Genomic DNA, 12483 nt, shown 5'->3' on the forward strand with positions numbered 1-12483 from the left:
TTTTTTTTTTTTGATAGACAGGGTTTCCCTGTATAACCCTGACTGTCCTGGAACTTGCTCTGTAGACCAGGTTGGCCTTGAACTCAGAGACTCAGAGACCTGCCTGGCACTGTGTCTCAGGTGATAGGTGTGATTAAAGGTGTGAGCCACTACGACCGGCCCTGTGCCAGCCTTCCCAGTGACTGGGATGATTGGTCTCTGCCACACGGCCCCGCTCATTTATAGTTAGTACTAGAGATTGAACCCAGAGTCCCACACATATGAGCATATTATCTGCCACTGAGCCACATCTCCAGCCCAATAATTGTATGCCTTGAAAAGATTCTTCTCCGTGTATACAAGAGACATGTACAGAAATCCTAGAAGCAACATTATGTGTATGGGCAAAAATCAGGAAACAAATTTCACTATTGGTCAACCGGAGAAATCAACAAAGTACAACTATCTACATCAACTTGGAGGAGTCTTGTAAATGCACAATGGAATGAAAAGAAGAAATGGAAGAAATCGCAAAGCCTATGTCACACTCAGAAAAGTTTACAAAAAAAGGACAAAATAAATACAGTAAGAACCCGGGAACGGCTAGGAAGTGCTAACTATGAAACTCAGGGAGAAGCACATGAGACCCTCAGTGGTACCAGCAAGTTGTTGTTGTTGGGGATTTTTGTTTTTCTTAAGCTCAAGGCCTGTTTATAGCTTCCTATCCCATTTTCTTATTAGACCTCATAGTTTCTGTAAAATGTCAGCTCTCGGGATGGGTGAGGCTTTTGTTTTCTGTGGTGGTGACGCTGAGAGTTGAACTCAGGTCCCACCCATGCTGGGCAAGTGCCCTGCCACTAAACTGGATCCCAGCCTCTAATAAAGATTTCTCTCTTGTCTTGCTTTCTTTGCATCTGTGTTCTGAGCACATGAACAATACTTGGCATATAGCAGATGCCAGAAAAACAGTGTTTGAGTGCTGGACAGAGAACTTTGCCCAGCATTTGTGAGACCAAAAATAATCTGTTGTATACATACATACATATCTACAGTATGCATTCTTTTTATGATTTGTAAAGCTCTCTGAGCACAGATGTCTTAAACTTGCAGTAATCTTCCTATCTCAGTCTTCTGAGTTCTAGGACTAGAGGCATGAGCAACATAGCCTGGCTCATATTTCATATTTTTTTGAGACAAGGTCTCACTATGTAACTCTGACCAGCCTGAAACTTGCTAGATAAACCAGGCTGGATGCCCTTGAATTCATGGAGATTCACCTGCCCTTGCCTCTTGAGTGCTGGGATTAAAGGCAACCATGCCTGACTCATAATTTTTTAAAGAAGGCAAAAAAAAAAACCCCACCCCATTTTAATCATGATTCCCATTTGGTTATCTTGACTGGAATTCATTCTAGTTTTTCATCTCCTATTACCCATATAGCCTTTTACATAATAAACTTATCCTATGCATATTATACGTGTGCATGAGTGATTCTTAGTGATTCTAAATCTGTAAAGACAAGGTATTCCATTTTATATCTCTCTCTCTTTCTCTCTGAGACAAGGTTTTTCTGTGTAGCTCTGGCTGTCCTGGAACTCCTGTTATCAGGCTGGCCTCGAACTCACAGAGATCTACTTGCCTCTGCCTCTGAAGTGCTGGGATTAAGGCATGTGCCCTCATGCCCAGCACATTTTATTTTATTTTATCGTTTTGTTTTTCAAGACAGGGTTTCTCTCTGCAGCTTTGGAGCCTGTCCTGGAACTAGCTCTGTAGATGAGAAGGGACTGAGTGACCGTTTGCTGGTTTTCTGTTTTACAAATGGGAAAACTGAGGACAGAGCTGTGTTTTTCTCAGAGTCACATAATGAATTAATAGACTTTTCTTGTAGTCCCAGTATTTAGAATTGCAAGCAGGGATATAAGGAGTTCAAGGCCAGCCTCAGCTACAAGAGACCCTGTCTCAAAAAGGGCATTTGGGATGGGATTAGACTCCAGGGGGGCCCAGCATAGTGACACATGCCTTTATCCCAGCACTCAGAAGACAGAGACAGGTGGATCTCTGTGAGTTTGAGACCAGCCTGGTCTACAAAGTGAGTTCCAGAACAGCCAGGATTAGGTAGAGAGACCAAAAAAAAAAAACAACAACAACAAAAACAACAACACACACAAAAGGTGCATGTTTCTAGACATAAAGTGATATTTTGATATACATAATAGATTCTTTTTTTTTTTTTTTTTTTTGGTTTTTAGAGACAGGGTTTCTCTGTGGCTTTGGAGCCTGTCCTGGAACTAGCTCTGTAGACTAGGCTGGTCTCGAACTCACAGAGATCCGCCTGCCTCTGCCTCCCGAGTGCTGGGATTAAAGGCGTGGGCCACCACCGCCCGGCTACATTATAGATTCTATCCAGCTAATTAAAATGAAGGTTATCAATCAATTTGCGTGCGTGTAGAGAGAACCTTTAAAATCTATTGCAGCAGCCTTGAAATCTCCAACATATTAAATGTAGTCACTACCAAGTAAAATAGATTACTAAAACTTATTTCTCCATTCCAGATAAAACTTTGTATCCTTTGATCAAAATCTTCCCTTTCTTCACCTCATCACTTGACAACACTTATTTTTCCCTTCGCTCTGTCTCTTTTATGTTTCTTCCTGTGAATCCTTCTGTCTGAGGTTTCATATTTAACAGTGGCGGCCTGTACGATTTTGATTTTTGTCTGAACTGCTGTGTCTCCTGGCCAAAGGCAAATGTATTCAAGACTATCTAGATTCTTTCTTGGTGACCTTTGTGAAAAAAGAACTCGTGGAATTTCTGTATGAGAGATGCCAAACCTCCGTCTAGCCTAGCAGTCAATTAAAAAATCTTTGTCCCCTGAGGGTGGTTAACCAATCCGCGGATAGGAAAGATCAATCTCATTTCGCCGTCACCGTAGTGCAGGGAGGCTGCTAACCAGTTAGAATCTGCCACTAGAAGTCATTAGGAAAACTGGCCAATCAGGTCAACCTTACTACATGGCCTGGTCAGAAGAGACCTGAACTGATTGGAAAGGATGGTTCTGGCTCCGCACGCACTCTTTCCTTCCTGGACCCCAGGTCTCTTCCCAACCCCAAGATTAAGGAAACCCCTGGACCCCCAGATAATCTTTTCTGGGATCTGCCTCGCATGATTTAATCCACTTTTTGTCAGGTCCCTGCTCTTTTGCGATCTAATTTCTTGCTTCAAACCTTGTTGCCGGGGCCCTCACAGATTACCCATCAATATGTCAACTAGCCAGTTTTACATGATTTATGTGATTGAAAAAGTTTTGTGATAGTTGACTCTGTTTCAGGAGATACTACTGTGCAAGAACCTTACAATAAACAGCCTCACGGGAGCAGGAAGAGCTGAATGCAAGGATGCTAACTGTTATACTGACGATAATGATTATGGCGATTATTGAACTTTGACTGAGGTCCAACCCCTTTGCTAAAAGCTTCTTGTACATTATCGCAATATTGGCTGCAGGATTATACTCCGTTTTAAAAGGAAAAAAATTATTTAACTTGCCCAAGGTCGCACGCGAGTTGGGAACCCAGGTTTGTCGGAAGACCCACTGCAGACTGCAGTCACTTTTCGGAGGAGCCAGGGTTAGCCCCTCACAGGACCCTTCTCTGAGCCATCGTCCTCTGAGATTTTGTTAGCCGATATACAACATTCTCTACGTTGTCGCAACCAACAGCTGCAACACCATTTGGCAGTGGCGGCTCTAAGAACCGTGGATTGTGCCTCTTAGAATATGAAACTAAGAACTGAAAGGAATTCAGTTTTGGAGGGGCAGTGTGTCCGGGGAACCTCAAGGGATCAATTCCTAAGCCCTTGTTAGCCCGTCTTCCTTTTCTCACACAAGTCTCACACTGCTTCGTACTTGGAAAAATACCTGTTGATTCCTAAAGATCCCTGGCCCGCCCCTGCCCAGGTCAACAGCTGGCACTGGAGGGAGATTTGGGGACTTCAGGAGAAGCTGTGAGAATCCTAATCCATCTGAAATGGAGGATTTAGGAAAGGCGGGGAGTCCCCCCACCATCTTCTTCCATTTCTCCCCACTCTTTCCCTCCCTTTCAGGAGCTCAGGGCCATAAAAATGCAGATGGAGGATCGGTGTGAAATAACGGGCCCATATAAATCCCTCTGCCGCCCGCCTGCAAGATGGATTGGCCGCATTGAAATTCCTCCGCGAGGATAATTAAACTCGGGGCCTCATCCGGGCAAAATTACATTCCTGTAATGGCGTCGCTCGGGGTCCCGGGAAATTGCTCCGTGGGCTTTCAGCGGCGGTTTTTATCGCCGGCCGGGGTGTGCCTGGCTGAGGCTCGCCTCTCCTCCGGGACCGTAAAGCTGCTGCCGTGATTTATCCTCCCCTTCTCCCAAATCCGATTAAATGGAGGAGCTCGGGGCCGGGACGCCGTGGGGCCGGGAGGGGGTGACTGGAAGGACGGGGCCAAGGAGGGGAGGACAAATGGCCCCTCAGAGGGTGGGCGGATTTGCCTTTATTTACAGCTGCGGCTCTCTTTTTATTTTTATTTATTTATTTGTGTGTGTGTGTGTGTGTGTGTGTGTGTGTGTGTTTGGTGAGTCTCCCGTCTTTCTCGCGCTGCGTCCAAGCACCCTGCACGGACAGCTAGGCTTGGGCTGGCCGGCTTTGCAGCCCTCTTCTAGGCCAGTCTGGTACTGCGTGGACACAAAGGCCTGCAGGGGAGCTGGCACCGGGAACACTCCCCCTCCCCTACCTCCACTGCACCGGGGAGGGAGGGATGGAGGGAGGGACGGGCAAAGAAAGCCTGGGCTTGGGGAGTGCACCTCGAGGAAGACTGCCAGGCCGTTACAGGTGCGGTTATTCCTAGTTGGCCCCAGGACTCATAAGAGGGAGCTTCAGGCCATATTTACCCCCTATCTTCTGACTCGCACATGTTGGTTTTCTCATGCTCTTCAACGAGATAGGAAAAGCCGAAAATATGTTAAAAACAGCAGACCAGCCCTGGCATTTTACTATTAGTCCATTGAATCCGTTCTATCTACCACCCAATGATGTCAGGATCCCCAGGACGACAAGAAGCCAGGAGTTCCGTGAACTTATTTTCCCCGTGCTACATTTTAGGCCTTGAACCCCAATCCCGACTGTTTTGCTATAAGCAATTTCGGAGTAGTTGGTTCCAAACCCCCCCCCCCCCAATGCGATTGCGCATGCTCGGAAAGGGGATTCGCGTCCCAGACTCCAAAAGCTGTGCAGTCATCACGGCCCGCCACGTTGCGGGTCCCCTTTGTAGTTTCTCCTGTTGAACGCCAGGTGGAGAGCTTGTCTCGAAGGCACCACCAACGTGAAAGGGGGCGCTGTGGCGCCGGGACCGAGCCTCTTGCTTGTGTTCACTCTATCTGCGGCGAAGCAACTCGTTGGCTCTGTTCGCGCATGCGCAGAGCCTTCTTTTTTGCGCTTCCCGCGCCCCCGCCCCTCTCTGTCTTCTCTACCCTGGGAGCAGGTAAGGCCTTGAGGCCTCGCGTCCTCTTTGTGGCGCGCACGCGCGCGAAGCAGTACCCCTTGCGTGGACGCGTGGCCACCCTGACCTTGCTAGCTCCCACCCGGGTCCTCGCACCCTCGCTGCTGCCGGCATCTCCGCGCCGAGAGCGGCCCCTTCCTCGTGTCGGTGACCTCTAACCGCACGGGCCTGGCGCCATCTTGGGTGTCTCACGGGGTTTGGGGGGCCCCCCTGGTGTGCGTGTTCTCGCCGGGCGCGAACCAGGCTTTATGGATGCTCTTTGCTCACCCTCCGCCTTTTCACTATTGTCATAACCCCACATTCTCCCCTCCTGTCTCTGCTTCCTCCTGCCATCCTGATCAAAATAGCCTTAATTTTTAGAAACCTTCAGACTGAACACTTGTGTAGATCAGGCTGCCCTTAAATTCTTAGAGATTTGCCTGCTTCTGCCTCCTGAGTGCTGGGATCACAGGTGTGTTCCACCATGTCCAGCAAAAAGCAAAGTTTTCGGTAGAACAAGACTTGGATCAAAAAGTCTGATTCAAGATTTGCAGGTAGTGCACCTACGGTTGGACAGGTTGAGGCCAGTTTACTTAAGGGAACAGTGTTTAACGAGCCTATCTATACTTGGACCGAGTATCAGTTTGTGGAATATTCAAACTTAAGAAATGAGGAAAAGCCGAGGATGTAGCTCAGTGGTAGACCATCTCTTACCTAGTGCACTAAGGTTCTGGGTTCTACCACCTCAAAAGTGAAATTACAGAGTCCTTGCTCTGCCGCTACCACCCCTTCAGTGTTGTTGAGACCTTGACAATGTGTACCTTAAACAGAAAGACAATTAGAAAGCTTATTTAAAACATTGGCACTAGGAAGATCTAAGGGGGAAGCCAAGAACACACTTTTTTTAAAAATTGTTTTTAGGGGCTGGGAAGATAACTCTGCAGTTAAGAGCATCTCTTGCTCTTCCCGAGACCCCAGGTTTGGTCACCAGTACCCACAGTTCCGGAGAATCCAGTGTCTTCTGACTTTCTTGGGCACTAGGCATACACGTGGTACACATACATACATTCAGGCAAAACACTTATATACAAATCTCAAAATGTCTTAAATTGCTCTATTGTGTGTGAGTGTGCACCATGATGCACTTGTGGAGGTCAGGAGACTGCTCTTGGAAGTACTTCGTTCCACATGTACTCCAGGGCTATAGGGCAAGGGCTTTACCCTCTGAGCCATCTTGCTGGCCCAGTGACATTCATTTTTAATATATATGCCACCTCTCAGGTAATTCTGGTTCAAGTGGGCTTACTTCATTTGGGGAAAAACATTGTCCTAAATCTTAAATCACCTATTCTTTCTTTGGGTCTTGAGGATGCAAAATGTGAAATGAACATCCAGTCGATGCTGATTGGAGTAATGCTAATGTTCCTTGTTGATTGATTGGCTGCATCTTGTTAATATAAAAGTCAATATTTTAAGGAGTCAGATGCTTCAGATAATAAAAAAGATTGAACACTTCCAGTGCCTTTGTCTTCTAACAATTCTCCCAAAAGTGGGATTCTAGTCTTTTGAGGCTGGAGGTATAGCCAGTACTAGGTTAGTATGCTTAAGGTCTTGGGTTCTAGCACTAATACTCCCCACCCTAAGGTCTTACAGTTGCCCAGGCTGTCCTCAAACTTTAAGTCTTGCCCCTGTCTCCTGTGTGCTGGGATTACAAGTGCTAGAGCTGCTAGGTCTCCGGTCTTTAAGAAACGCCTTTTCTGGGCCTAGACAGACTAGGAAGAGATGATTTAAAAGCAAGGGACACTGGGGAAATTATTTTGACAGCCCCAAGTCATGAGACTTTGGAAATGGATGGTAGTTCTTTTTTGGAGCGGGTGGAGTGAGTGTGTGTGTGTGTGTGTGTGTGTGTGTGTGTGTGTGTGTGTGTGTGTGTGTGTGTGTGTGTGTGTGTGTGTGTGTGTGTGTGTGTGTGTGTGTAGGGGGAGTTTCTCTGCATAGCCCTGGCTATCCTGGAACTCACTCTATAGACCAGGCTGGTCTCTAACTCAGATCTGCCTGCCTCTGCCCAAGTGTTGATTAAAGGTGTGTGCCACCACTACCACCTGGATGGTGGTTCTTAAAAGCATGGAGCAAACATTGTCCAGGCCATGAGAAAGTCACCTGATTTCCAGACTCTGATGCCACTGTACTGATGACCTGACATCCATCATCTGCCCTTTGAACTAATTAAGCTCCCTAGTGCTCCTTCTCAGGTATAAGGATGCAGTTTGGTGAGCAGGAAGTGTTTACAGTGCTGTTTCTTATTTCCAGCTCTCTTGCCTTGGCCCCTCACCCCTGAAAATGTATGCCTGTTCCAGGTTCATCTCCACCCGCTCTTTGGTGAGTACATTTTGTGGAAGGATCCTAAAAGGAGGACACCTTGTTCTTTATATTGGAGAGTGCCAGAGGCGTCCAGCCTTCTGACATGCCATTGTCCGTTACAAATGTATCATGACTACCACATATGAGCCTTGGGCCCAAGGGAGTCAGAAAGAGGGTTGTTGGATCCCCTGGAGCTGGAGTTATGGATGGTTGTGAGCCACCGTGTAGGGGCTAGGAATTGAACCTGAGTCTTTACAGATGCTCTTAACCATGAGGCATCTCTCCAATCCCTCTCTTATTATTTTGTTGTTGCTGTCATTTTGAGATAGGGTCTCACTATGTAGCCCTGGCTGGCCTGAAACATGCAGAGATCTGCCTTCCTCTGCTTCCTGAGTGCTGGGATTAGAGGTGTCTGCCTCTCTTAAACTAATGAAATTTGTTAAAAAGAATGATTTAAGGTTCTGACTAAATTTGAAAGAATGGAAGAAGCATCAGAGAACATCCTACTGGGTGCAGTGACTTGGCATGGTTCTGAAAGTTGCCTCTGTAGCTTTCCTTGACCTTCCTGCCCATGTCATTCCACTAGGTCAGGAGCACCTCTCAGTTGCTGAGCCGTCCTCTGTCTGCCGTGGAGCTGAACCCACAGACTTGGAGAGATGAGGTACCTTGAGGTGGAGTTGGGACTGGAGTTCTGGTGAGGGGTAAAAAGGGTTGCTCCCAGAACCAGTGTGGGGTGGGGGGGAGTGTGAGGACAATTACCACAGACTGAACTTCTGGAAGGATCAAGCCATGACTTTAGGTAGGGATGGAAGGCAGTGAATACTCTTTTGTTAGGAATTGCCACTGGCAGTTCCTGCTTTGGTGTGCTGCTGGCAACTTCCTTCCATTACTCATCCTGGGTGGAAGAATTGTCTCGGCAGTTTAGAGCATTTGCTCTGATATAAGCCCCTTGGTCCACGACTCAGCCTAGTGTACTGATTAGCTGTTGGGGTCAAGAACAGGCTCATGTCTCAGACTTAACAAGTTCTCTGCCAGCGTTTTAGGGAGGTTCCTAGGGAATTATGATCTACTGAGAAGGAGTATCACACTGGGCGATCCAGCAGTTTGGAAGAGTACAGTGTTTCCAAAACACAGCAGTAGATTACTCACAAAAGCCTCTTCTTCACAGGCCCTCAGCAGCTTGCCAGTCCCTCGTCCTTTGACCTCACTCGTCCCTAGCCGCAGCTTCCAAACCAGTGTCATTTCCAGGGACATCGACACAGCCGCCAAGTTCATTGGGGCTGGGGCTGCTACTGTTGGGGTGGCTGGCTCTGGGGCTGGGATTGGAACTGTTTTTGGGAGCCTCATCATTGGTTATGCCAGGTAAGATTACCTGGGCCCTCTGTTAGCTCTGCTATGTTTCAAAGGTCAGATTTAGAACTGCACTGTCCTATATAGAGGCCCCTAGCTGGGCCTTGTTTTTTTTTTGGTTTTTCGAGACAGGGTTTCTCTGTGGTTTTGGAGCCTGTCCTGGAACTAGCTCTTGTAGACCAGGCTGGTCTCGAACTCACAGAGATCCGCCTGCCTCTGCCTCCCGAGTGCTGGGATTAAAGGCGTGCACCACCACCGCCCGGCAAAATAAATTAATTAAAAACAAAAATGCAAGCTAAGCTGGGCCTAGTGGGACACACCTTTAATCCCAGCATTCAAGAGGCAGAAGCAAGTGATCTCTAAATTTGAGGTTACCCTGGTCTACAAAGCTAATTCCAGGGTGCCAGACACAAAGAAATCCTTTCTTAAAAAAACTAAAGAAAAAAAAGTAAGAGCCAATAAGATGGCTTAGTGGGTTTACACACCTGACAACAGGATGGAATCGAGCCAGCTTTTACCGTTTGCTCTCTGACCTCCACGTGCATACACACCCACACTTAGATAAATATTCAGATCCTCCTTCTCGTGCCGCCCTAGGTGGCCTGGAGTGCACAGAGCTCTGCCTGCCTCTGCTCCCTGAGTGCTGGCATTAAGGGTGTATATAGACACACTCTGCTTTAAGGTTTTTTTAATAAAATTAATACAAGCTAGGTATGATGGAACAGACCTATAATGCCAACAATTGTGAGATAGAGGCGGAACAGTCAGCAGTTCCAGGTTAGCCTGGGCTACATGGTGAATTCAGGCCAGCCTAGGCTATATGAGACCCTATCTTAACATAAAATTGAGGTTTTCAGTTCCTTTATCATGTAATTTCTAGTGCTTGGAAGCTGGATGGAGCCTCAGTTAACGGCAGCTACAGCACATGCACGTCGCCATAGTGTGGAGCAAGAACCAGCAAGTCTAAGCTTGAGGGTGATATTTGGATCATAGCCTGGTTTTCTATAGTTGAGTTAAAAATGGTTTTTACCTTATTTTTTATTTTTTGAGACACTTTTAAAAGAAATATTTTTATTTTTTTCTAAATTTATACACCAGAAGAGAGCACCAGACCTCATTACAGATGGTTGTGAGCCACGATGTGGTTGCTGGGACTTGAACTCAGGACCTCTGGAAGAGCAGCCCATCTCTTAACCCCTGAGCCATCTCTCCAGACGAGACAGAATCTTAACTGTGTAGTCCTGGGTGCTTCCCCACTGCTGGGATTACAAGTGGGGTTATATTCTTCAAAAGTATTTCCGAAGCAGATAGAAGTTTTCCGTGTTCTTACAGGGAAGCAGCAGGGTTTAGTGTGCTGACTTGATATGTATCCGTGTGCGCCACACAGGCACAGCTATGTGTGCACTCCAGAATAAATTAAAACAAGAGGCTCTGTGGTCCAGAACCCTGTCCCTTTACTGGAAAAGATGCCATCCTGGGCAGGGCTCAGCTAGTGCCATATAGCGTTACTGCTGTTTTCCCCATCTCTGGGGGTTTTCTCTGTTGCTCCTTCCTGGTCCCTGGCACCTGGGACTATTTGGTGCTTACTACCTCTGGACAAATCGCTGAAGAGCTAAATTAATCCTCTAGAGGCCAACACGCTGTCCTAATGTCTGGGGAAACAGGGTTAGTTTTTTTATTTTTTCAGAATCTGCTTTAAACAAGCCTGGTTACTTTTCTGTCCATAATTCTGCTAAGAGTTTGTGTTGTCTTACCCGTAAGACTCCCGTAGGCACAGGTAAGAAGGGTGAAGTGTATGTTGACTCTAAAGTTAGGTGCCGTCCTGTTTGATTCCACCTGGGTTCTGGAACAGTGTTGTGCCCAGAGTCCTGGGACCCTGAGGGTGGACGCCACAGCCCATCTGTGGTTTGGGTTCTGCTGCTTCGGAAAGACTGTCATTTTGAGTATCCCCGGCCTTTCTGTTCTGGCCCTGAGCGTTAAGTCTCCAGGCCTGCGATGGGGAGAGATCCACTGGGGAAGGTGTTTGCACATGGCCGTACAGCTCCGTAGATTGTCTCCCTCTACCGTGTTCACCACCCCCCCACCCCCCACCCCCCGTTGAAACCGTAGTGGGAGAATATGGGTACAATGGGTCTCGATGAATCCGTCTAAGCCTAGAATGTTAGCTTGCAGGAAACCGAGCGTCCACCGAGATGTTTGCCTTTTCCTTGTGGACCACAAGTTCAGACTTCTCTCCTCTTTCCCCAGGAACCCTTCTCTGAAGCAACAGCTCTTCTCCTACGCCATTCTGGGCTTTGCCCTCTCAGAGGCCATGGGGCTCTTTTGCCTAATGGTGGCCTTTCTCATCCTCTTCGCCATGTGACACAGCTGTCTCCACTGCACCCCCATAGTTCTTTTGTGTCCTGTCTGCCCTGTGTGTTCCTTTTCCTGTACCTCCCCAGGAAGTCTGGGGAAGTGATTGGCTCAGGGTTTGACAGAGAGAAGACAAATAAATACTGTATTAATAAGATGTTTCCTGAGTCTCCTGTGTATATTTCTTTTCCACAGTTGGCTGAGTGCCTTGGTAAGAGAACCGAGGCCCGATGATGATGGCTCTAAACTCCGCAGGGATCTGGCAGGCTCATTCATTTAAGATTTATTTATTTATGTATTTCATGTACATGGGTATTTTGTCTGTATGTGCATCTGCACACCAGAAGAGGGTATCAGATCCCATGGGACTACAGTTACAGACTGTTGTAGAACCACTGTGTGGGAGCTGGGAATTGACCTCTGTAAGAGCAGCCAGTGCTCTTAAATGCTGAGCCATCTCTCCAGTCCTTGGGTTCATTCTTTAATTTTTTATTTCAGGAAAGTTCCATTCAAAATAGCTGTTCTTTTCTGTTGTGGAAAATTATTTTAATTAAGCAAAGATGTGTTACATTTGTTTATGCTGCAGAATATTGCTTTAACTATGTAAAGGTGTTACTTTATGTTGTTTAATTATGAAAAGCTGTTTACTTTGCCTGTCTAAGGCACCTGATTGATTTAATAGAGCTGAACAACCAATAGCTGGGCAGAAAAAGGATAGATGGGGCTGATGGGCAGAGAGAATAAATAAAAGGAGAAACTGAAGAACGAGAGGAGGAGACAAGAACAAGGGAGACACCAGACAGACAGAGAAGCAGTGAAAGTAAGTTATATAGAAGTAAGAGGGGCTGGAGAGATGGCTCAGTGGTTAAGAGCATTGCCTGCTCTTCCAAAGGTCCTGAGTTCAATTCCCGGCAACCACATGGTGGCTCAC

General features: G+C 47.0%; 1 protein-coding gene across 1 annotated transcript; it reads left to right on the forward strand.

The window, feature by feature from the left end:
* The first annotated feature begins 5411 nt into the window (after positions 1–5411).
* On the forward strand, positions 5412–11709 carry Atp5mc2 (ATP synthase membrane subunit c locus 2). The gene is made up of 5 exons (XM_005372535.3): positions 5412–5492; positions 7800–7868; positions 8437–8511; positions 9019–9212; positions 11448–11709. Exons 2-5 carry the CDS (start codon positions 7830–7832, stop codon positions 11560–11562), a joined length of 423 nt encoding a protein of 140 aa, XP_005372592.2. The 5' UTR covers positions 5412–5492; positions 7800–7829; the 3' UTR covers positions 11563–11709.
* Positions 11710–12483: the final 774 nt, after the last annotated feature.

The sequence above is a fragment of the Microtus ochrogaster genome, chromosome 15 (assembly GCF_000317375.1).
Source record: "Microtus ochrogaster isolate Prairie Vole_2 chromosome 15, MicOch1.0, whole genome shotgun sequence".
Taxonomy (NCBI): domain Eukaryota; kingdom Metazoa; phylum Chordata; class Mammalia; order Rodentia; family Cricetidae; genus Microtus; species Microtus ochrogaster.

Coding starts and splice junctions, on each gene's coding strand:
- Atp5mc2 (XM_005372535.3), top strand. CDS start 7,830: ATGTATGCCTGTTCCAGGTTCATCTCCACCCGCTCTTTG. Junction 7,869..8,436: donor TCATCTCCACCCGCTCTTTG/GTGAGTACATTT, acceptor TCATTCCACTAG/GTCAGGAGCACCTCTCAGTT. Junction 9,213..11,447: donor CTCATCATTGGTTATGCCAG/GTAAGATTACCT, acceptor CTCTTTCCCCAG/GAACCCTTCTCTGAAGCAAC.